The sequence below is a fragment of the Rhinolophus sinicus genome, linkage group LG09 (assembly GCF_036562045.2).
Source record: "Rhinolophus sinicus isolate RSC01 linkage group LG09, ASM3656204v1, whole genome shotgun sequence".
Lineage (NCBI taxonomy): Eukaryota > Metazoa > Chordata > Mammalia > Chiroptera > Rhinolophidae > Rhinolophus > Rhinolophus sinicus.
In genome coordinates this window covers 59,269,782-59,295,194 of record NC_133758.1, presented here as the reverse complement: position 1 = coordinate 59,295,194, position 25,413 = coordinate 59,269,782, and the positions used below count along the sequence as shown (strand labels likewise).

The 25,413-nt window shown below is 42.0% G+C and overlaps 1 protein-coding gene across 7 annotated transcripts in view; it reads left to right on the top strand.

The window, feature by feature from the left end:
* HMCES (5-hydroxymethylcytosine binding, ES cell specific) overlaps positions 1–18,920 on the top strand; it is a 33,728-nt gene extending 14,808 nt beyond the window's left edge. For 4 of the 7 annotated variants that reach the window (XM_074340490.1, XM_074340492.1, XM_074340489.1 and 1 more), the window contains 4 exons: positions 4,092–4,273; positions 16,477–16,669; positions 17,095–17,169; positions 18,133–18,920. In XM_074340490.1, the coding sequence (XP_074196591.1) occupies positions 4,092–4,273; positions 16,477–16,669; positions 17,095–17,169; positions 18,133–18,369 (687 nt within the window). In that variant the 3' untranslated portion in view covers positions 18,370–18,920. The remainder of the gene's footprint in view (positions 1–4,091; positions 4,274–16,476; positions 16,670–17,094; positions 17,170–18,132) is intronic. The other 3 variants (XM_019717199.2, XM_019717196.2, XM_019717201.2) reach the window with 1 other exon arrangement.
* Positions 18,921–25,413: the final 6,493 nt, after the last annotated feature.

Sequence of the window (25,413 nt, the reverse complement as noted above, 5' to 3'; positions counted from 1 at the left end):
GTTTGTGAGGTTATGGGGGCACAGAGGACGGACTGGGGCATCATAGACGAATTCCCAGAGGAGGGAATTTTGTAGACTGCAAATTGTTGTGTCTTTTTTTTTTTATCCAATTTGACAATCACTCTTTTAATTTGTGTTCAGAACACTTAACGTTTAATGTAGTTATTTATATAATAGGGTTAAAAATTCATTATTTTGCTAGTTTTCTGTTTGTTTTATCAGCTCTTTTTTCCTTTTCTCCTGTATTTTCTGACTGCTTTTGGGTTGGATGTTTTTATGATTTCATTTTATCTCTACCATTGGCTTATTATTTTCTCTTTTTAAAAAAAGTATTTACTAGCTGCTCTATAATATACATTTTAAATTAATAACAGTCTACTTTCAAATAATATACTGCTTGTGTAGTGTAAGGACCTGACAACACTGTATTCCCAGTTCCTCCCATCTTTTGGTATATTGTCATACATTTTACTTTTTAATATGCTTTAAACTCACAATATATTGCTGCCATTTTGCTTTCGACAGTCAATTGTATTTTAGAGGGATAAAAACTAAGAAATTTTACATTTACCTGCATTTTAGCCATTTTCATGGATCTTAACTTCATTGTGTAGATTCAGGTTTATTTCTATCTGGCATCATATTCCTTCTGCCTAAAGAACTTCCTTTTAATATTTTATGTAGTGCAGGTCTGCTGGTACTTGTTGATTGGACAAAATAGCCTTTTAGATAGTCTGCCAGAAAGAGGGTTTATGTGGGAAAAGGAAAAAAACAAAACCACCACAGCATTGTGAGAACACGCACCTCTGGCTGGCTGCCCCAGTGCTGAGAGAGAGCCCTCCAAAAATGGCCCTTATATATACCACCCTACCGCCGCAGGAAGTCTGGACTACAGAGTAACAGGAAGCTCCCCTCCATCCATAGACCCCGCCCCCCCCCCCCCCAGCTCCCTGGTCAGTTTTCTTAAAGTGCCAGTTTGTTTTTATCATAATGGATTCCATTTTTGTTTGTCAAAAATCTAGTTCTTGGGGCGGCCGGTTAGCTCAGTTGGTTAAAGCGTGGTGCTGATAACACCAAGGTTGCCGGTTAGATCCCCATATGGGCATCTGGGAGCTGCGCCCCCTTAAGATAGATAGACAGACAGACAGACAGCCATAGCGATTTAAAAACAAAAAATCTACTTCATTTTTTTTAATAATAACGATTTTATTTATTGAGATATAATTCACATACCATAAAATGTACCCTTTTAAAATATATGTGCGTTTTTAGGTTATTCAAAATGTTTAGCAACCATCATCACTATCTAACTTCAGAACATTATAATCACACCCCCCCCCAAGAAAAAACTCCATACCCATTATTAGTCATTCCCTGCCCCCAGCAGCTGGCAGCTACTATCTGCATTTTTGATAGGTATTGTCACTGTCTATAGAATTTTGGTTTGGTAGTTTTTTTTGGTTTTTCTTTCAGCACTTAAAAAGAAATGGTACTTAATTTTCTCTTGCTCTCATATTTTCTTTTGAGAAGTCTACTGTAATTCGTGTGTGTGTGTGTGTGTGTGTGTGTTTTCTGTTTGTAATACTTCTACCACTTCTTACTTCTACCATTCCTCATTCCCCAGTGCTTTTGAGATTTTCTTTGGTTTTTAGAAGTTTGATTATGTGTGTAGGGTGTGTGTGTGTGTGTTTGGCATGTTCTTTGAGCTACTTGGAGTCTTTCATAATTTTTGCAAAATTCTTAGCTATTATTTAAATATTTCTTTTGCCGTATTTTCTTTCTATTTCTGGGATTCTAATTATACATGTGTTAGACAAAGTAATATTGTCCATAGTTCTTGGATGTTCTCTTCTATATGCTTCATTAATTTTTCTCTGTGTTTCATTTGGGTAATTTTTATTGACCTGGTTTTTTTGTTTGTTTGTTTTTGTTTTTTAATGTGGGATTTTTTTTTTTAATTGAGGAATATTGGGGAACCGTGTGTTTCTCCAGGGCCCATCAGCTCCAAGTCGTTGTCCTTCAAGCTAGTTGTGGAGGGCACAGCTCAGCTCCAAGTCCAGTCGTCCTTTTCAAGCTTAGTTGCAGGGGGCGCAGCCCATCATCGCATGCGGGAATTGAACCAGCAACCTTATTGTTAAGAGCTCCCGCTTTAACCAACTGAGCTATCTGGCTGCCCCTCCAGCAGCTCTGCGGCAGCTCGTTGTCTTCTATCTAGTTGTAGAGGGCGCAGTTTCACTGGCCCATGTGGGAATGAAACCGGCAACCCTGTTCAGAGCTCACGCTCTAACCAACTGAGCCATCCTGCCGCCCTTTTTTTGACCTGTTTTTAAGTTCACTGATTTTAATTTCACAAAAATTCCTTATCTGTTCATCCATATTGCCTGCCTTTTCTACAGGAGCCTTTAACATATCAATTATACTTATTTTAAATTCCCTGGAATTTACAGCATTTGGAAAATGTGATCTTTTGAGTCTGGTTCTGTTTATTTCTATAGCTCTTGGAAGTTGATTGTTTGTTTTGGCTTTTTTATGTGTTTTATAATTTTTGATTCATTGCCATAGTATGTAGGACAGAGACCGAGATAAATAATATTTATGCCTGGAAATGGATACAATTATTTTTCTATTAGGCCATTAACGTGTGAGATTAAGTCGATCTTGTCAGGAACTGAACTAGGTTTGGGTTTTTGTCGTTATGATTACCTTTGTTCACCACTGCTTTTAAATTCTCTGGTATCACTTTGTGTTTATGGTAAGTGTTGGTTCTCTAGATGGTTTTTCTCAGTAGTCCTACTCCCTTCAGCTGTAGTATTTCCCTTTGAGCCTGTGCCTTAGAGAGGCTCTCTCCATGCTCTTGCTCCTGCTCCAGAATTAGACTACTGTTGCTTATCACTTGTTGCCACTAATCTGAAGGGGGTTAGAGAGCATTCTCTGTTGTCTTTGCTGAGTCTCCATGTTAGGCAGAATTATGCACCTGGCTCTCAGGCTCAGTCTTTCTCAGTGATCTTGCTCCTTCCCCAGGGCAATAGAGGGTTTTTTTTCTTTTACCCAGCCTCAGTGAGTCTTTACCTGTATCTTAGGGTTGATAGGGTTTATTACCCTTAAGGCTTTTATCCGCTGGCCCCTTAAGGCTTTTATTCCTTAGAGGAGAAGTGATCAGGTGAGGCTTCCTGCCTTTCCTGAAAAAGAAGAGCTCCGCTCCTCTAGGCATGCTCCCGCAAGGAAACCTTTCTCCACTGTTCTGCCCTGCTCCCAGTCTTTCGTGTGAGCGCCTAGGGAGCTCTGTGGAGAAGAGTCTGCAAGCTAATGCAAACACCGCTGATGTCTATAGGTCCCAGGGATTCTGTACTCTTAGGCTAGCCCACACTCTGCATTTAGCAATTTGGCAATAATTTTGTCTGAATTCTTATCTGCTGTTTGAAGGCCTTGCCTTCCTCCTGTTGCCACTGGTAAGCCAGTGCATGTGTCTCATCTCCCCTTGGAGACCCCTGTCTTTCTATAAAGTCCAGGCTAATTCGTTGCCCTGTGACCTCAGTTCTCTAATATGTTTAAGAAAAGTTATGATTTTGTAGATTATCTAGCTTTTTCTCTTCTTGTTAAGGTGGAGGTGACACCTGTTTACTTTCTGTATTCTAGACCTTGAACTGAATCTTAAATGACAAGTAGGATTTGGCATGATAAGAAAGGATGGGAAGAATGTTTTGGGCAGGGAAGGTTGCTTCAGCAAGACACAGTGGGAACAAAATTGCATGAGAGCTTCATTTAGAAACAGCTGGGTTTGGTTCAGATTAACACTGTAAGTGAAAGCTGGAATGATGGACCAGATCATAGAAGGCCTGAATGCCTAGTGAAGGTGTTAAATTGTATTCTGAAAGCATTTAAGAAGCCATATATCTATAGCTTTGGTGGGTACTTGCCATCAAGCCTCTTCCTTCGATGACAGTGGATCAACAGGAGTTAATAAGGCTTCAGCTACATTACCTTTGAAATGACTGCAGTGCTTGTAAGTCTGTAGTGATTGTTAAGATGCCCATCCTGCATGTAGAAGAAGGCTATTGAGTATCTAATCTGCCAATGTATTTTGCTTCCAGTCAGCCAGCATTGGTGCTGCCAGGAGTCCTGAGGACTGGGAGAAAATCTGGGACGACTGGAGGCTGCTTACAATGGCCGGGATCTTTGACTGCTGGGAGCCACCAGAGGGAGGAGACTGCCTGTATTCCTATACCATTATCACAGTGGATTCCTGCAAAGGCTTGAATGACATCCACCATAGGCAAGTCACACTTCTTATCCGTAGGTACAAAAGGATTCGGGGAAAGGTTTGTTCTCTCTGCTTGTAGATAGGTAGCTTTTGGAATTTAAAGTTTCTATATAGACACATCTAGAGAGTAGGGAACTAAGACAGTTGCTTTGCAAAATAGGGTTACAGCCAGTTTGACTGTAATATGACATGCATTCCTAAAAATCACCACATAATGCAAAATTGTACAATGAAAACCACAGAACTTATGGGAAAAGTGGGGTTAAGAGGGCAACACTTAAAAACTTTGTCAGAGACACATTAAAAAATAATAGGAATCTATTAAAAACTACCACTTTTATACATTAAGTGGTTAAGATATACATAGATACTATATATAATAAATATGGCACTTTACCTTAAAAAGACCCATTTGCTTGTGGAAGTGAGTGTCAAAAGAGTTGCAGCTTGTGGGTTATTGTGAAATGGTGGAAGGAAGATTATGCAAAGTTTATGATATTTTGTGGTCTTAAATCCTAGGCTTTTTTCCCTTTGGAATATAAAAACATGCATTTATAATATACATATTTAATCAAAATTAAAGATTTTGATCCAATGCATAGCCTTCTCCTTCAATTAACTTTTGTATCACTGCTGGAAGTTCTGTAGTAGCATTTTCATCTGTGCTCATGTTTTCTCCCAATTGCTGAAAGCTTTGGAAATTGCATCAGTGTTTGAAACCACCAAACCGGCCATTAGTAACACTAAAAGGAGCCACTTCTGTGGTTTTTGGGTCTTTATGTACAGATAGTGCTTTCTCCCTCATTTTTTTCTCCTTTCATTTTTTTCACTGTTTGGCATTCAATCCATATGTTAAAGAATCTTCCCATTGCTTCTATTCCTTTAGGCCTGATTGGTGTTGACTTCACAATACTTCTTAAAGTTGTCCCAGCTATGGATGTTCCTTTTGTTTTCACAACGTTGTCATTTATGTGGATTCCTTTATGTCTGTTGCTCAGGAGATAGCACATGTTCTCTTTTTACTTTCAAGATGCTTTGGTTATTTCAAGCTTCTCCTTAATACTTAAAAGTATCCATTACCATGCATTGCTTAGCATGCACTGAGCTAGGAAGCTTAGAGGTGTTTGAGATGTTAAATGAATAGTTTTTGTTTGTTTTTTCAGAGAGAGAGAGAAGTTCACAAATGCACAATAAAAGCAAACATGACTTTGGAGGATAGTATGTAGTGAACCAAGATAGCTGTCAATGTTTGAGATTTGTGGATGTGTGTATTTTGTGAATTCCTAGAAGGCTCATTTCAGCAGGGTGCAGTTTTCTGTGTTCACTTTGTCTTTCTCACAGACAAAACTGTGCATAAGCAAACACAAGTATGCATTTTGTTTAAATTGCTCTCTAATATACATACCAATCACATTGGAATAGATTCCCATTTTTAAAATGAGTACTAGCAGGACTGACTATACTGTGTAGCAGTTTCACAATTTTTGCCAGATATGAGTGCCCTCAGAAGTGATTTTGATGTTTTGCTGAAAAGAATGCAATGCTACACATACGAAGATTACCTATTTTATCTTGTCCTAAGTGTTCTTTGTGAAAGTAGGCTATCATGTGATAAAGTGGTTCTGTTTTTTGCTAATTCACCTTAAAATAAATTCCCATTTCATCTAAGACACCATCAATTTTGAAATGTACCGTTATTTTTCATGCTGCTAAGAAATGTGAAGTGCTGAAAATTATTTCCTGCTGAATTATATTACAATGCAGAGATGCCATTCATCATAAAATGCATCTGGATTTCAGAGATTGTAAAATATTTTGGGGAGCATTGCGTCAACTTTATTGTTTTGGTATTTTTTTAATTTTTTTAATTTTTCAATTACAGTTGACATTGAATATATTAGTTTCAGGTGTATAGCATAGTGATTAGACATTTATATAACTTAAAAAGTGATCCCCTTGATAAGTCTAGTACCCACCTGGCACCATACATAGTTACTACAATATTATCAACTATATTAACTAAGCTGTACTTTATAACCCCGTAAATATTTTGTAACTGCCAATTTGTACTTCTTAATCCCTTCAACTTTTTCACCCAGTCCCTCAGCCCCCTCCCATCTGGCAACCATCAGTTTGTTCTCAGTATGTATGAGTTTGTTTCTGCCTTGCTTATTCGTTTTTTAGACTCTACATATAAGTGAAATCACATGGTATTTGTCATTCTCTGTCTGATTTATTTCACTTAACACAATACCCTCTAGGTCCATCCTTGTTGTCACAAATGGTAAGATTTCATTCTTTTTTATGGCTGAGTAACATCCATTGTATATATGTACTACTTCTTCTTTATCAGTTCGTCTTTTGGTTGGAGCATTTAATCCATTTACATTTAAAGAAATCATTGATCGGTATGTATTACAGTTATTGCCATTTTATAGTTTTCTGATTGTTTTTGTAGTTCTTCTCTGTTCCTTTCTTATTATTTCACTCTCTGTTGTATGTTGATGACTTTCTGTCACGGTGTGTTCAGATTCCATTCCCTTTTTTTCTTGTATATTTCTTGTAGATTTTTGCTTTGTGGTTACCATTTGCTTCATATTTATAAAGCTATGTTTACAGTAGTCTATTTTAAGCTGAATGTCACTTAAGTTTGAACACATTCTATAATCACTATTTTTATTCACCCCCTCCATATTTACATTTTTTTCATTGTTTTTTACTTCTTTTGTGTGCGTTTGTATGTGTGCCTTAATTTACTGTGGTAATTACACATGATCTTCTGGCTTTTTTTGCCTTTTTATCTTAGTACTAGTTTTAGTGTTGGTTGATATACTACTTTTTTTTTTTTTAATTTATTGGGGTGAAAATTGTTAGTAAAATTACATAGATTTCAGGTGTACAATTCTGTATTACATCCTCTATAAATCCCATTGTGTGTTCATCACCCAGAGTCAGTTCTCCTTGCATTACCATATATTCGATCCCCCTTACCCTCATCTCCCACCCCCCACCCCCCAACCCCCTTACCCTCTGGCAACCACTAAACTATTGTCTGTGTCTATGAGTTTCTGTTTCTCATTTGTTTGTCTTGTTCTTTTGTTGTTTTTGATTTATATACCACATATCAGTGAAATCACATGGTTCTCTGCTTTTTCTGTCTGACTTATTTCGCTCAGCATTACTCTCTCAAGATCCATCCATGTTGTCACAAATGTACCTATATCATCTTTTCTTACCACTGAATAGTATTCCATTGTGTATATATACCACAACTTCTTTATCCATTCATCTATCGAAGGACATTTTGGTTGTTTCCATGTCTTGGCCACCGTAAACAAAGCTGCAATGAACATTGGAGCACACGTGTCTTTATCTCTAAATGTTTTCAGATTTTTTGGGTAGATACCCAGGAGAGGGATTGCTGGGTCATATGGCAATTCTATTCGTAATTTTTTGAGGAACCTCCACACTGACTTCCATAACGGCTGCACCAGTCTGCATTCCCACCAACAGTGTATGAGGTTCCTTTTTTCTCCACAGCCTCTCCAACATTTGTTACTATTTGTCTTGTTGATGATAGCCATTCTGACTGGGGTGAGGTGATATCTCATTGTGGTTTTGATTTGCATTTCTCTGATGATTAGTGATGTTGAGCATTTTTTCATATGTCTATTTGCCATTTGTATGTCCTCTTTGGAGAAATGTCTCTTCAAGTCCTCTGCCTATTTTTCAATTGGGTTGTTTGTTTTGTTGTTGTTGAGTTCCATGAGTTCCTTGTATATTCTGGATACTAGCCCCTTATCGGAGGCACTGTTTGCAAAAATCTTCTCCCATTCAATTGGTGGCCTCTTTATTTTGTCAATGGTTTCTTTTGCTGTGCAGAAGCTTTTAAGTTTCATATAGTCCCATTCGTTTATTTTAGCTTTTACTTCCATTGCCTTTGGAGTCAAGTTCATAAAATGCTCTTTGAACCCAAGGTCCATAAGTTTAGTACCTATGTTTTCTTCTATGCAGTTTATTGTGTCAGGTCTTATGCTTAAGTCTTTGATCCATTTTGAATTAACTTTGGTACATGGTGACAAATAGCAGTCCAGTTTCATTCTTTTGCACGTGGCTATCCAATTCTCCCAGCACCATTTATTGAAGAGGCTGTCTTTGCTCCATTGTATGTTTTAGCTTCTTTGTCAAAAATTATCTGTCCATATTTATGTGGTTTTATTTCTGGGTTCTCAATTCTATTCCATTGGTCTATGTGTCTGTTTTTCTGCCAATACCATGCTGTTTTGATTATTGTAGCCCTGTAGTACAAGCCAAAGTCAGGAAGTGTGATACCTCCATTATTGTTCTTTTTCTTAAGATTGCTTTGGCTATTCGGGTCTTTTGTGGTTCCAAACAAATCTGATGATTTTTGTTCTATTTCTTTAAAATATGCCATTGGGATTTTGATGGGGATTGCATTGAATCTGTATATTGCTTTGGGTAATATGGCCATTTTAACTATGTTGATTCTTCCAATCCATGAGCACGGAATGTCTTTCCATTTCTTTGTGTCTTCTTCAATTTCTTTCAAAAATGTCTTATAGTTTTCAGCATATAGGTCTTTCACATCCTTGGTTAAGTTTATTCCTAGGTATTTTATTCTTTTTGCTGCAATTGCAAAAGGAATTGTTTTTTGTATTTCTTTTTCTGAGATTTCATTGTTAGTATATAGGAAGGCAATGGACTTTTGTGCGTTGATTTTGTAGCCAGCAACTTTACTGTATTTGTTGATTGTTTCTAATAGCTTTTTGGTGGAGTCTTTAGGGTTTTCTATATATAGCATCATGTCATCTGCAAAGAGTGATAATTTAACTTCTTCATTCCCAATTTGGATGCCTTTTATTTCTTTCTCTTGCCTGATTGCTCTGGCAAGGACTTCCAACACTATGTTGAAAAGCAGAGGTGATAGGGGACATCCCTGTCGTGTTCCTGAACGTAGAGCAAAGGGCTTCAGTTTTTCTCCATTAATTATGAGATTAGCAGAGGGCTTGTCATATATGGCCTTTATTATGTTAAGGTATTTTCCTTCTATACCCATTTTATTAAGTGTTTTAATCATAAATGGATGTTGTATCTTGTCAAATGCTTTTTCTGCATCAATTGATATAATCATATGATTTTTGTCCTTTATTTTGTTTATGTGATGTATCACATTGATGGATTTGATGTTGAACCATCCTTGTGCCCCGGGATGAACCCCACTTGGTCGTGATGAATAATCTTTTTAATGCATTGTTGTATTCGATTTGCTAGAATTTTATTTAGGATTTTTGCATCGGTATTCATCAGAGATATTGGTCTGTAGTTTTCTTTTTTTGTGCTGTCCTTACCAGGTTTTGGTATCAGGGTAATGTTGGCCTCATAAAATGAGTTAGGGAGTACTGTCTCTTCTTCAATTATTTGGAAGAGTTTGTGCAGAATTGGTATTAGATCCTCTTTGAAGGTTTGGTAGAATTCACTAGTGAAGCCATCTGGTCCCGGACTTTTGCTTTTGGGAAGGTTTTGGATGACTGATTCGTTACTGGTGATCGGTCTGTTTAGATTTTCCAGTTCTTCATGGTTCAGCCTTGGAAGGCTATATGTTTCTAAGAACTTGTCCATTTCTTCTAGGTTGTTGAATTTGGTGGCATATAGTCCTTCATAGTATTCTTGGATGATCCTTTGTATTTCTGTGGTGTCCGTGATAACTTCCCCTTTTACGTTTCTGATTTTGTTAATCAGTGTCTTCTCTCTTTTTATCTTAGTAAGTCTAGCCAAGGGTTTGTCAATTTTGTTAATCTTTTCAAAGAACCAGCTCTTTGTCACATTAATTTTTTCTATTGTCTTTTTGTTCTCTATTTCATTTAGTTCTGCTCTAATTTTTGTTATTTCCTTTCTTCTGCTGACCTTGGGTTTTACTTGTTCTTCTTTTTCTAGTTCTTTAAGGTGTAACATGAGGTTATTTATTTGGGAGTTTTCTTGTTTCTTGAGATAGGCCTGTAATGAGATAAATTTCCTCTTAAAACTGCTTTCGCTGCATCCCAAAAATTTTGGTAGGATGTATTTTCATTGTCATTTGTTTCTATGTATCTTTTGATCTCTCCTCTAATTTCTTCTTTGACCCAGTCCTTCTTTAAAAGTATGTTGTTTAATCTCCATGTATTTGTGTTTTTCCGCTTTCTTTTTACAGTTGATATCCAATTTCAAAGCCTTGTGATCAGAGAATATGCATGGTATGATTTCAATCTTCTTAAATTTGTTGAGACTGATTTTATGTCCCAATATATGGTCTATCCTTGAGAATGTTCCATGTACACTAGAAAAGAATGTATAGTCTGATGTTTTAGGATGAAGTGCTCTATAAATGTCAATTATGTCCATTTCATCTAATGTGTCATTTAGGGCTACTATTTCGTTATTTATTTTCTGTTTGGATGATCTATCCATAGCTGTCAATGATGTATTTAAGTCCCCTAGTATAATTGTGTTTTGGTCAATTTCTCCCTTTAGTTCTGTTAGTAGTTGCTTGGTGTATTTCAGTGCTCCCTGATTGGGGGCATAAATATTGATGACTGTTATACCTTCTTGTTGTATAATCCCCGTTACCATTATGAAATGTCCATCTTTGTCTCTTGTTATCTTTTTCACCTTGAAGTCTGTTTCATCTGATATCATTATGGCTATACCTGATTTTCTCTGGGTACCATTTGCTTGGAGTGTCAATTTCCACCCTTTCACTTTGAGTCTAGGCTTGTCCTTGTAGCTGAGATGTGTCTGTTGGAGAAAACATATGGTTGGGTTTAGTGTTTTGATCCAATCTGCTACTCTGTGCCTTTTTATTGTTGAGTTCAGTCCATTTACATTTAGGGTGATTATTGATATGTGAGGATTTCCTGTCATTCTATCTTTAGTTTTCTGGTAAGGCTGTGTCTCCATTGTTTCTTTGCCTTTTTGTTGTTGTCTGTTATTTCTGTGTGGTGGTATTCTATGATGTTTCCCTCTGTTTCTTCTTTTATTTCAGTATATATTTCAGTTCTGGGTTTATTTTGAGTGGTTACCCTTAAGTTTATGTAAAAGAAAGTTTGATATTTAGAGTATTCCATTTTCTTCAGCACGCTTACTTTCTCCATTCCCATATTCCGGTTCAGGCCTTTACTCTTCCCCTTTTTGAGTTTTGGTTGTCACAAATTGTCCCTGTTGATGGTGGTCGAATAGCCTCCTTTAGTATTTCTTGTAGTGCAGCTGGTGTATTAGAAAATTCCCTCAGCTTCCGTATGTCTGGAAAGGTCTTTATTCCTCCTTCATATCTAAAGGATATCTTTGCTGGATATATTATTCTTGGCTCATAATTTCTCTCTTTCAATAGTTTGAATATTTGGTTCCACTCCCTCCTGGCTTGTAGAGTTTCTGCTGAAAAATCTGATGATAATCTAATGGGCTTTCCTTTGTAAGTTACCATCTTCTTTTCCCTGGCTGCCTTGAGGATTCTTTCTTTGTCGTTGATTTTAGACAGCTTCAATACAATGTGCCTTGGAGAAGGCCTGTTGGGATTGAGGTAACTAGGTGTTCTATTTGCTTCTTGGATTCGAGGGTCCAGTTCTGTCCACAAATTTGGGAAGTTCTCATCGACAATTTGTTTGAATATATTCTCTGTTCCCTTCTCTCTTTCTTCTCCTTCTGGTATGCCCATTATTCTTATATTGCTCTTTCTGATGGAATGAGAAAGTTCTTTCATTTCTTTGAAGTCTCAAGTCTCTTTCTTCTTCTATCTGTGTCATTTCCAGGTTTCTATCTTCGATGTCACTGATTCTTTCCTCCATCTGGTCAACTCTACTACCTAAGCTGGTTATTTCATTCTTAATTTCTTCTATTGAGTTCTTAATCTCCAGAAATTCTATTTGGTTCTTTTTAAAATTTCAATCTCTTCGTAAAATGCTCATGCTGTTCTTTGATTGAGTTTCTGAGTTCATTTAACTGCCTATCTGTGTTTTCTTGTATCTCGTTGAGTTTTCTCAGAACTGCAATCTTGAATTCTCTGTCATTTAAGTCACATATTTCTGTATCTTTAAGTGCCTTCTCTGGAGATTTTTCACTTTCTTTCTGAGCTATCTTGTTGCCTTGGTTATTCATGGCGATTACTGTTTTACTATTTCTCTTCCTAGACATCTACAGGAGTGACTTCTGCAACAGGTTGATAGGAAGAGGTCTTTCTTTTGTTTTCCAGTACTTGTTGGTAGAATGTTTTATTATTTCTCCAACTGCAACTTATTTTTCTTCTCCCACACGGTAGTGCTATGTTTTCTCTGCACTATTCCTGCTTCTCACATAATGGGGGGATTCCCTGGGAGACGGGCTTCTCCTCTGTTAATAGTTCGTCTAGGTCACAGGGCGCAGTGTCCTGGTGGGTATGCGGAGAGCTTTTGATGTTCCAAAGCTCTTCCAGCTCCTGATTCAGAGCCCGTATGTTTCAGCAGTTCTGTTTACTCCTGCAGGGATCCGCCCAGATAGGTGGGGCCAGGTGCGGGGTGAGCTGTCAGAGGTGGCCCAGAGCAATGGTGGCAACCACCACCACAGCCGGTCCTGCTTCCACAGCTCTCTCCCCTTTGCCAGAACTAGTTGGGCTGTGAATTTGTGTCTGTGGGCCACAGTTCTCAGAACAGCAAATTTTCTGTTGTTTTGATCTGACACTGCTACTGTTTCGCTTCTAGCACCGGGCAGGTGGGGGCCGGGCGAGCTCTGGGAGGGGAGGGAGGGGGCGGCTAGTCTCAGTGCCTAAGGTTCCGTTCTCTGCTCGGCAGTGAGGGCTTAAACCACCGTTTTCAGCCTTTTTCCCTCAGTCTTTTCTCTGAGGTCTCTGCCGTGATCGTTGGGTTCAGCCATGTTATATGCTGTCCCCTCAGCCCTGTGGAGCCCTGGAGGAGCCCTAGCAGTCCGATCTCCGGCAGCTGCGGTAGTTTCAGGAAGCAGCGAGCTTGGCACACTGAGCGAGGTCTGCGTCCTGCGCCCCGCACGCGCAGCTCCGTCTCCGCACACTTCTCCCTTTCCTCCTCCCCCCACTCGCACGAATCTCCCACCTGTAGGTGATTTCAGTCGGTAGTGGGCCTCTTCGTCTTGCCTGTCTGCTGTGCAGGGAGTCCTTTGTGGAGTTTTTGTTGTTCGATTCTTTGTAAATTCCAGGGGAGCTTTACAGAGGCTCACCTCACGCCGCCATTTTTCCGGAAGTCCTGATATACTACTTTTATTATGTATTTTCCTTTGTCAGTGAGATTTTTTTCTTCTTCATGATGTTTTCTTCTTCATATTTTTCTTCTCCTTCTTTTTACCGCCCCCCACCTCCCAACATTTCTTGTGATACTGGTTTGGTAGTGATGAACCCCTTCAGCGTTTTCTTGTCTGAGAAGCTCTTTATCCTTCAATTCTAAACGATAGCCTTGTTACATAGAGTGATCTTGGTTGTAGGTCCTTTATTTTCATCACTTTGAATATTTTGTACTGATCCCTTCTGGCCTGCAAAATTTCTGTTGAGAAATCAGCTGACAGTCTTATGGGCCCTCCCTACTATGTAACTAACTGATTTTTCTCTTGCTGCGTTTAAGATTTTTTCTTTGTCCTTAAACTTTGGTGTGTTAATTATGATGTTTCTTGGTGTGAGCCTCTTTGGGTTCATATGTTTGGGACTCTCTTCACTTATTGGACTTGTGTGTCTATTTTCTTTGCCAGGTTAGGGAAGTTTTCTGTCATTATTTCTTCAAATAGGTTTTCAATTTCTTGCTCTCTCTTTTCTCCTTCTGGTACCCCTATGACGCGAATGTTGTTACACTTGATGTTGTCCCAGAGGCGCCTTCAACCATCCTCACTTTTTTGGGTTCTTTTTTTCTTTTTGTTGTTCTGATTGGGTGTTTTCTACTACCTTGTCTTCCAAATTTGTGATTTGATCCTCTGCTTCATCCAATCTACTGTTGATTCCATCTAATGTATTCTTCATTTCAATTATTGTACTCTTCATTTCTGACTGGTTCTTTTTTATGGTTTCTATGCCCTTTTTTATGCTTGCTATCTCTTTGTTGAAGTTCTCACTGAGTTCATCTACTCTTCCTCTGAGTCCATCAAGCATCCTTTTAGCCAGTGTTTTGAACTCTATATCTAGTAGATTACTTGCCTCCATTTGCTTTTGTTTTGTTTTTTTTGGGGGGGTTTTGTTTGTTTGTTTGTTTTTTAGTTTTGTCCTTTCATTTGGGGCATGTTTCTTTATGTCCTCATTTTGGGTGCATCCCTGTGTTTATTTCTGTGTACTAGGTAAAGATCAGCCCTGTCTTGGTAGAGTGGCGTTATGTAGTAGGTGTGCTGTGGGGCACAGTGGCCACCTGAGCTTGTGTAGGTTGTGTGTGCTCTCTTGTTGTAGTTCAGCCTTGACTGCTGTTGGCACATCAGTGGGTGGAATTGACCCTCCAACTGACCAGATGTGAGGATTGGCCATGACTACAGCAGAAGAGCTGTTATGTGGGATTCACTTTAGCAGGGCTCTGGTGCCTGCTGAGTCCACCCTTTGGGTGTGTCATTTATTATGTTAATTGGGTGGTGCTTTGGTGTGGTCAAAGCCAGCCAGCAGGTGTGTTGGTTCTGGGGCCTTTTGGGAGGATCTTCAGTGCCGTCCAAGGTCAGCTGCTGCTTGTTTCTGGCCTAGAGCCACCTGGTAGGGGTGACAGGTGCCTGGAAGTGGTTATGCTATGAACCAAGGCCAGCAATCACTAGTGCCAGGCTTGGGGTCACTTAGCAAGAGGTACAGGGCATGCCGAGGCCAGCAGCTCCTCGTTTGGGGTTTGTGGACTTTTGAGAGGTTTAAGGAAAGTCTGCAGCAAAGGCCAAGACTGGCCAATTGTAAGAAACAGCCACTGAAAGAGGTTCGGGCCAGCCCATGAATTTGGGTGGAGTCTGAGCGAATCACCATGGAGGTATGAGAGCAGTGTTAGGTTAAAGGAGACTCAAATTTGGTGCCCGCCTGGGCCTGCCAGCAGGGTAGGGAAAAAGTTCAAACAAAGGAACAGTGGTTCCTGTGGGAGAAAGCTGCCCCTCTAGCCCTCACTCTGAAGCCAGACAATTCAGTTCCTCCCTGTAAATTCCTAGTACTTTGCAAGCTGCTGTCGCTTCGCTGGAGCTTAGGGTGAGTATTTGTGAATGAATGAGTCTGTGTTTGGGCCCTTTTAAAGGATGTCTGGGTCTACAGCAACCGTCCATCTCACCCGGACTGAGTCCCCACTGATTTTCACAGCCAAATGTTGTGGGGACTCCTCTTCCCGGCACTGTTGCTCCAGGCTGGGGAGCCTAGTGTGGGCTGAGATATCCCTCCCAATTCTTAACCATCACACATGGTTGTGGGGCCTGCCCATTCTTCATCTCCACCCCTCCTACCATTCTTGACGTGGCTTCTTTATATCCTTATAGGAGTTCTGTTCAGCTAGTCTTCAGGTGGTTCTCAAGGGTGGTTGTTTCATAGTTTAGTTGTAATTTTGATGTGGTCGTGGGAGGAGGCGAGCACAGTGTTTACCTACTCTCGGTAAAATATTTTTTTTTGAAGTATGTTTGATTTGTTGAAGCGACAGTAATGATTAAAATCGATGTTTATGCATTTATCTCCTAAAATCAGCTGTACCACCCCACCACTGAAGTGTGTACCATGCTTTGCATTGGCCTAGCACATAGAACTGGAAGCTAAACATAGGCTCTTTCCTAACGTCTTCCTGGGTATCAGGAGTCGTCTTAGACAGCCTCTTTGCTTTCTGAGGTATAGTTTCCTTTTGTTCACAATTATGTGACTCATTCTTTCTTACTGTAAATCTGTCATAGGTGGTAAGGCTGGAGATTATTTTTTATAGACAAGTTTTCCAGGACCTATTTTCCCTTTAATTCTAGGCTGGAGCATCATAGAAAGGTCACCAGTTTGCTAACGGGTACACTGGAGTGCACTAGATCCAGTCTAGCACTATTCACTGTCTTTGCCATACAACTTTATAAGCTGGCTCTCCTAGTGTTGAATATTGTTCCCTGTCAAGTTGATCAGGGAGTACATGGCAGCAGTCAGCATGTGAGGCACAGAGGGATGATGAGCTTCTCCTTGTGATGATTTGTGGTACCTGTCAACTAATTAAAGTGTCTCTGTCTTCTCTCCCTATCCTCAATGTCTTGACCTCACTGGCTAGGATGCCTGCCATATTAGATGGAGAGGAGGCAGTCTCTAAATGGCTTGACTTTGGCAAGGTCTCAACTCAGGATGCTCTGAAGTTAATCCACCCAACAGAGAACATCACCTTCCATCCAGTCTCTACCGTGGTGAACAACTCCCAAAACAACACTCCTGAGTGTCTGGTTCCTGTCAACTTATTGGTCAAAAAGGTAGGGGCCTGTGACTCTGCCAGTCCTTTTTGAGCTTTCTGTCTTCTGCCAGGATAGCATTTTCTTTTAGAACCAGAGCTTTACAATCAGAGCTTTAATTCATATACCTTATTCACAGCAAGGTCAAGCAGAACAGTGAATCAAAGCTGGCTATAACTTTGAGTACTTAGAGCGCTTTCAACATGTAAGTGCCAGACTCTATCTAGACCTTCTGAGTTAATCAATGTTCAGGACTGAGCTTGGCTCCTGTAGCATAAGAAGCTTTTTCGGTGAGTCTGGTAATAAGCCAAGTTTGAGGACCCCTAATCTAGAGGGCTATTGTGAGAAAGACAAAGGAGCCCTTGACCGTAACTGTATCTCTGTCTAACCAACTGGAATTTTTATTCTCTTCTCTGTTCCTCTGCTTTCCCAACTACACATTGGAGGAGTTTCGATCTTTGTTCTCTCCTTCAAGACAATTTGAGAACATTCCTGCCATAAACTTTAATTTCTTAGAATTGGTAAGCATCCAGAAGATATATTCTGAAGCGAAGGTGAACAAGCAAAAGGCCTGCAATGGGGGAGGGGGAGCTCCAGAGCAAAAAGCTGCCCCTGCTGACATTTGGGAATAAAGGTTTAGGAGTAGCAACTGTTTTTAAGTGGCATAGAGGGACATGAAGTAGGACATGGCTCTGAGTGTTCCTAGAACAGGCATCTTAGAATGCCCAATAAGTGGTAAGGATGATGATTGCAAGAACAGCTACCCTCCATTTTGCTTTAAGTTTTTAAAGTTTTCCACACCTACAGTCAATGTTATCTTTTTTCTTTTGTTTCAGTTCTCTGTAAACTCCTACAACCCTGACTTTTTTATTAGATGTCGCTAAAAATGATTCATTTTGCACTAGACACTTTCCCATTTACACCATGGTCTTAACTCCAGAAAAATCCACATTCTGGAGAAGTGGCATAATTCGAATTCAGAACCGTCAGTTCAGGAATAGGGTGTAGGTAAGGAAATCAGAAGAGCAGTGCCAGGCAAGGAGAGGCTGTGCTGTGGGGCTGCACGGTAGGGAAACAGCCTGTTCAGCCCTAGGATGAATCCCCTCATCATGGGGTCTGTTTGAAGCCACATCTCCCCAGCTTCATTTCTCAATACTCTGCCTGGTCACAATGAATTGCACTCTTTTCCCTGAGAATGCCTCATTCTCTGCATGTTTGAATGCCTGCCAGTTCTCTTCTCTGACTGACTCCACACACCTCCTCTGTAAAGCCTTCTCTAAGAGCTACTCCCTACCCCCTTGCATCCCTTGGAACACACTCAGTTGTTCTTCTCTTCCCACTCCTGACTAGTGGGGCCTATCTGGCTCTTAGTAACATTTTCGAAATCTGTTAGTACCTAATGCCTCTTCCCGTTTCTTCCTTGGAGTTGGCCTTTTCCCAAGAGCTTGAGCTGGGTAGTTTGAGCTTATTTGTCTTTTTCCTAGGATCTCAAGGCAAGTGGCAGCAGCCAGAAGATGTTGCAGTGGCTGGCCACAAAATCACCCAAAAAGGAATGCCCCAAAATACCCCAAAAGGCAGAGTTAGATGTGCCCCAGTGGTCCATCCAGTCCCTGCAGAAGAGGCCATTCCCCACCAAGAGAGGTGGCACTGGACTCCTGGAGCGATGGCTGAAGCAAGAGAAGGAGGAGGAACCAGTGGCCAAACGACCTCACAGCCAGTAATGCAGGACTTTCAGAGACCAAGGTCATGGTTTCCTGTACTAAATACTGCTCTTGGTAACAGATGCTTGCATTGTGTGCTTATGGATTGCTTTGGGAAAGGGTAACACAATGTTAGTTGACAGTTGTGAGTTCATGGGGGAATGGCTATCCTGGCTATGACCAGTAACAGTGGGGCTGTGAGCAGCCTAGGAAGAAGAGGGGCCACCTCCATCAACTCATAGGGGTACATTATGTCTGTAGCCCTTTCCTGGTAGGACTAGTAGAACCTTCCCTCAAAGCCTGACCCTACTGGCAGTTCTCAGCCCCAACCTGACCTGATACTGCTAGCAAAGGTTATTTTCTGCTCAGCCTTTAGGCTCTTTCACTCTTTTACAGCTAAGTTCTTAAAACATTGTCTTTGGGTTTTTTTCTGAATAAATTGTATTTGATAAACTGTCTACATTTCAGAAAATGCTGCTACAGGTAGGGAGAGTTCTGGATCTTGCTGTTTTGGGCTTTCTGTGGGCAAAACTGCTTTTTTGGAAATAATAAAAAGACTTAGTGGGGGGTTCTTTGTTGAGTCTCTTTTCTCTCAATCTTGGAAGTTGTCTGAATCCTTTAGCTTAAAATCAACCTGACTGAGTGTTTGCCAAATACAAGTGGCTGGGGGAAGAACAGGGTACAGAGGCCAAGACCCTGTCCTTACACAGGGAGCACAGGGTCTGGGTGAGGAGAAGTTCCAGTCACAGCCCTCCAGCCCTATCCAGAGCCGCAGAATCTGGGTAGAACAGGACACACAGGATGACTTGGGCTTGTCGGAGGGTGGGAGTTTACCATCTGTCTGCCCCAGCACGGTCAGAACACCTGTGATTTGCTCTGTAGGCCCCTCCTTGGCATTGAATTACTTAATAATTAGATATTTATTGGGGGTGGTTATCTCTTGTCCCTCTCCCCACCCAGATCATTAGTTTCATGAAAGCAGGGACAGCTTTTTCACCATTTTTTTCTCCCAATGTTAATAGTAGGTGTGCAAATATTTGTTAGATGAATGTGAACACTTACTGTATGCCCTGCCCTGTGCTAGACAAGGAGTCACAGGCATTAACCAGGTGCCACACCTGGCAATTAAGCAGTTATATGCACAAACAGGGCACTGATTTGACAGGAGGGGGCCTTCCCAGGGATCCTGGAGGAAGGAGTAGATGAATCTCCAGAAGCACCAGGGCTGGTCTGCTTTTGCCTCTTTGGGGCATCTGGGAGACAAGGCCCTGTAAAATGTTAGGTGGCTGGACAGAAGCAGGTGCTGAGATGACCACAGGATAGGGCTGTGCCAGCCCCAGCTTCCACAGAACCTACCACTGGTGGGACACTTGTCCAGGACCTATGCAAATTAGGGGTCAGAATTTCCACCAATCAGAGGGCAGCTCTGGCACCTCACAGCAGGTCCTGGGTGGGGCATGATCTCTGGCACTGATTCCTGCGGTGACCGGACCAGCCTTCCTTGTCTCTAAATTCCTCATGCGTTCACCCTTCCAGCTGAGGAGGCAAGGTTGGCTGGTGGTGGTGGTGGTTAGTATTCAGGCACTGTGCACTGAGGGCCAGGGGCGCTTTTACCATCACTTCCAGTTTTGTTTTGGGCTGATTTGCATGGGGTGTTGGTTATTTTACAAGAGATTTTAAAAATACATGTAACTTGCCAGAAGGTTGACTGTTAGGACTTTTATCATATTTACTTCAGGCTTAATAGCGACAAAAATGAAATACCCTTTATTTTTCATTACTATTTCCCCATTGTCCGGGTTGTAAATCAGTTTGGTAGGATCTTTTCATTTTAATGTGAAAGAATAGAATGTCTTCAGGAATGTGTTGTTTTCATTTAGGTTTTTATACTTTCACCTAAGTGTCGTGTTAAAAGCACGTTGTTATATCTGAGAACATATCTTGTGATTTCAGGTTTACATAAATGATGTTATCTTGGGTATTTCATTCTGCATTTTTTTTCTATGTGGATCATGAGCTTTACTTGGTATTGCCAAATTGTTCTCCAAATTTTCACCTATTTCTTAAGCATATGAATCCCCTTTTTACCACCTTTTGCTGATACTCAATCTTGCTTACTAGAGCAATGGAGCATCAGTCCTATCCTTTAACAAATCTCAGGGACATAAAGGGTAGCCTTCTCCGCCTGTCTGGGTGTAGCCAAGTCAGGCCAGGACCCCAGCTTTCCTCTGGGGCAGGTGGGACAGCCCTGGGATATGGCTGTCTGGTCTCTGGGCTGGGTTCCCAGATGGCAGCTGTTCCCAACTCCCCAGCCAGCTTAGTGACCAAGCTTGATTCCAGGCCTAATTTAGGGGATTGTTTCCTGCTCTGTAGCCTTAGAGGAGGCAGAAGGTCTCCAGCACTCCAGGTCCTAATAGGCAGGTGTCCACCCTCCACACCTTTCTGCAGTCCATCTAGATCCATCTCCAGGTGCTAAGCTCATGTGCCTAAAGCCCGAACCTGCTTTGTACAGAGGCTGAACAGACCCAGGCAAGGGAGGGGCTTGGCCAAGGGTATACAGTTTGGCATAGGTAAGTTGAGGACAAATCCAAGAGGCTCCTGGTTTGGGAGGGGTATCTAAGCTTGGAGTTTGCACAAGATCCTGCTTGCTGCCTGGAAAGCTCACAGGGCAGGTTGGTGGTGGGAACCACAGAGAGTAATGGGTGGCTTCAGACTCCTAGATCCCCACCTGGGCCTGTACACCCTTCCCCTTAACCAGAGCAAGGAGCAAGTGATTGAAAGGGTGAAACCTCATTCCTTGGGGAAAGGAACTTTGGCTTAGGTTGTATGGGAGGGTTCCCAGTACATGAAAAACTGACCAAGTCCTTTGTTCTGAGACTTCGTTTGCCCATCTTTGAATCATGAGAGTGGGTGCTCACAATCGAACTCCCAATGGAAGACCCAGAGCAACAGATGCTGGTTGATGGAGACTCGGAACCTGCATTTGGGCTGGTGTCCCTCATATGGAGATAGATGAGGACCCCCTACCCCCCAACGTTGCATCCCAGGTCTTCAGGGAGGGGAGGCATGCTGCAGGCTCTGCAGGCAAAACTCCCAGTGGGCAGTAGAAGTTAGAGGATTAGTTGGAAAAACTGGAAGCATCAGTGAAAGGGGTTGGACCATCAAGCTGAACAACACAAATTTTAAAGGGCAGCCAGGCTGGGGCAGGGCCCCATTACCACACTCCTTAGCCCCTAATGGAGGCAGCCACGAGAAAGATAGGAGCTGGGAGGAAGGCAACAGAAGGTGGGCAAGAAAAGGTGGGCCTCTGGAAGCACGTATCTGTAGGGTGCATTGCACAACACTCTGGAATCCTGATCTCTGCATGGAGAGGTTGTTACCTCTGGTGCAGACCCTCAAGACCGGAAGGTTGGGTGTCTGGCTTTCACCATTTAAGGCTTCCTTTGTCTCAGTCTTCTTCAGGACACCACCATCCAAGGCTTATTTTGTGAAGCAGCCAGAAGGACCCTCATAGAAGATCGAGTGATAAAGGGGAGACTGCAGGCCACACTGAGCTCACACATGATTTTCTTTGGCCCATACAGTATTTATTTTTAATTGGGGTAAGATACACATAACATAAACTTGACCGACTTAACCATTTTTAAGTGTACAGTTCAGTAACGTTAAGTATATTCACATTGTTGTGCAACCAATCTCCAGAACTTTTTCATCTTGCAAAACTGAAACTCTGTACCCATTAAACACTAACTCTTTATTTCCTCCTCTCCCCAGCCCCTGACAACCACCTTCTACTTTCTATCTCTATGAATTTGCCTTTTCTAGATACTTCATATAAGTGGAGTTATACAGTATTTGTCTTTTTTGTGTCTGGCTTATTTCACTTAGCATAATGTCTACAGGATTTATCCCATGTTGTAGCATGTGTCAGAATTCACTTCCCCTTTAAGGCTGAATAATATTCCATTGTACATGTAGACCACATTTTGTTTATCCATCTGTTGGACACTTGGGGTGCTTCTACCTCTCGGCTACTGTGAATAATTCTATTTCAGTTATTTTGGGTGTATACCCAGAAGCTGGGTCATAGTAATTCTATGTTTAATTTTTTTGAAAAACTTCCATACTGTTTTCCACAGCAGTTCCACCATCCTACGTTCCCACAATAATGCACAAGGGTTCCAGTTGCTCCACATCCTCACCGACACTTGTTCTTTTTTTTTTTTTTATAGTAGCTATCCTAATAGGAGTGAGATAGAATATATTTTTGTGCCCACATCTTAAAAATGGGAGGTTTCACAAAAAAATTAAAGTTTGTAGTTTCCACATAAAAAATTCTTGAGAGGTGCCTCGCCTCAGATGACCAAGCCTCCTGTGAGACCACTGCCAGGCTGATGCACTCTCCCACACACCTGAATGGCCCAGGACACAACATTCCCTCTGCCTCTGGAGGGAGTATTTAGAAACATTTCATGAGGTGCTTTCTGAAAAAATGGGAAACTCTGTCCACACTGAGCCACTATGCTGTTAGGTTGGTGCAAAAGTAATTGCGGTTTAAAAGGTTAAAAATAATTGCAAAAACTGCAATTACTTTTGCTCCAACCTAATACCTAGCAACAATCATCAGGACTGGGTAGTCACTACCCCCATTTAGCTGCAGTCTGTCTTCCAGTTGGCCAAACTGCCCTGTCTGGCCTGGTTCCTGTGCACCTCTGTGTGTGAGACCCTGGTCTGGTCTCCCCTCATCCTCATCACACACAGACCCATTTTATAACGGAGAACTATAATGGCTTCGTAATGGGTCAGCTTGTCTAGACTGAACTACATTTCCCAGAACTCCCTTACATGTATGTTTTCTGTGAAGGGTGGGTCACAGGGCAGATACTTGCCAGATTTGGAAGGAAGCAACCATTTTGGTTGCTGACCTGCTGATGTACCTCCTTGGTGTAGAGTAGCAACTAGGTCTGAAATTATATTTTTCCATGGATTCTCCTTCAGTTTTTCTGAAGGAAACCCTCATCACCAGAGGCAACAAGAATGGACACGTGTTATTCCATCCTGGGGTTACAGCTTGTGCTACTGGATTTCAGCCTCATGATCTGTACCTCCTGTCTGGGTACCTCAAGCTCCAGCATCAGTCAGAGATCCAGACTTACAGAAACTGCTTAATCAGTCCCACAAGTGTGAAGTCTGCAGGCCAGTTCCCTTTAGCAAATCAAATAGATAGGTGTGTGCCTATATCCCTTTTGGTTCTGCTTCTCCATTGAACTCTGATATGGGAAACTAAAGACACACTGACAGTTCTTGCCTCATGATCTCTCAGTCGACTCGCTGCTTTCACCATTCCCCAAACTCAGGAGCTTTTTCCATACCTGGGGGCCTGTGCTTGTGCTGCTCCGGCCTGGAATGTCTTTACCTGGAAGCTCCTGGTTTATCTGTCCTTCATGTGGCTGAGCTCCTCCAGAATAGGGAGCAGTTCTAATAGGTCTCCATCCCTGCCTCTGCTCGGCTAGTATGTGCTGAATGAACAGCTGTGGACTAGGCCCTTGATATGAGACTGCAATCTGTTCTCCCAATACCTCTGCAAGTGTCACTACCCCTTTTGCAAGTGCAAGTGGCCCCAATAGCAGTTGCTGCCTTATGACTTACAGAGCACCTCATTAAGTAACATCACCTAGTCTGATGCCTGGGACACAGAGATTTCCGTACCCTTTTGTTGAGTGCTCAGACCTCCCCAACAGGTCTTGTGCTTCAGTGTTAAGCCCTGCCCTGGCAGAGGGACAGGTTCAGTTAGTTTGGTCCATGGGAGTTAACTGGGTGAGTTGCTAAGGCTGGCTATGTCTTTGGGTCACACAACCATCCCTGGGACTGAAGAGGTCAGACTCCCAGAGCCATGTGGCCTAAGAGTAGGGTGGGTAGTATCCCCAGGGGGAAATTAAATTGTTCTTTATTATGAGAAGAGTGGGAGGCCTGCCCCAAGGGCTGGTCCACTTAAGGTAAGCCTTAGGGTGGTGTAGACAGCAAGCTAGGGGCCCAAGTCATCAAGGAACTGAGAGGGGGTGACAGGAGATAGGGGTGCAGCAGCATCAAAGCAGGAGGCCACTGGGAGAGCCAGGAGGTGTGAGCAGTAAAGGGAGGACTTTGGTGGGAAATATGGAAAGGCAATGTGGAATAAGGATGACCTGAAAAGGTATTTGGGGGAATCCTGGAGCTCACTGGATATCCTTAAAGGACAACTGGTCATCAGGGTGGGTGGTTTTGGTTAGGGAGGGTTCCAAGAATGGGATGAAATTCAGTGTGAATTGTTGGGCAGGATGGAGCAGTATGCAAGTGCCAAGGTCCCCTGCAGTAGCCCTTCCCAACCCTCTCTGAATCTCAGAGCCACCAGGAAGCTGATCGAAAAGCCAAGTCCCAGGCCTCAGCCCCAGATTCTGACTTGGACAACTGGAGTGAGCCCAGGTGGCATCTGGGCTAGGTTTCTGGTTTAAGGAAGGAGGGTGAATTCTGAGGAATCACATTTGACTGGTCAGGAGCAGCATGCCACAGAATCCTGGGTAGGCTGAGGCCTTTCATGGTCTCTAGCTACTGGTAGCCTGCTGGCTGGCCCTGCAGGCAGTATGGGACAGGACCTGGGCTGACACAATGTCTTTACAGCTTGGAACCGAGCACATTGCCCTCCCCTCCCCCGCAGTCAAAGCTGCAAAGTAGATGAAGCTGTTACTAATCAGCAAGTGGCCAGGACATGGGCTGGCAGGGTGGGTGGAACTGTCAGCCCTGGCCTACTACTGTTCCAGTCTCTAACTGAGGCCTACCTGTTTCCTGGATGCCCAGTTCCCCAGAATCAAAACAGCCACAGCTAAGTCTAACATCACATTTCCTCCTCTGCCCTAATAACAGTGCTTCCTGCTACCAAGAGTTACAAGTCTCCACACCCAGGTCAGAAACCCATCTTCTCTCTGAACTTCTGCCTAGAGAATAATGTTATGTTTTAAGCAGTGTGTGTGATGGGAAGGTCAAGCAGGGCAGGCACTTGTGCTGGTTTTACCCACTGTTGTGTCCTCTGGG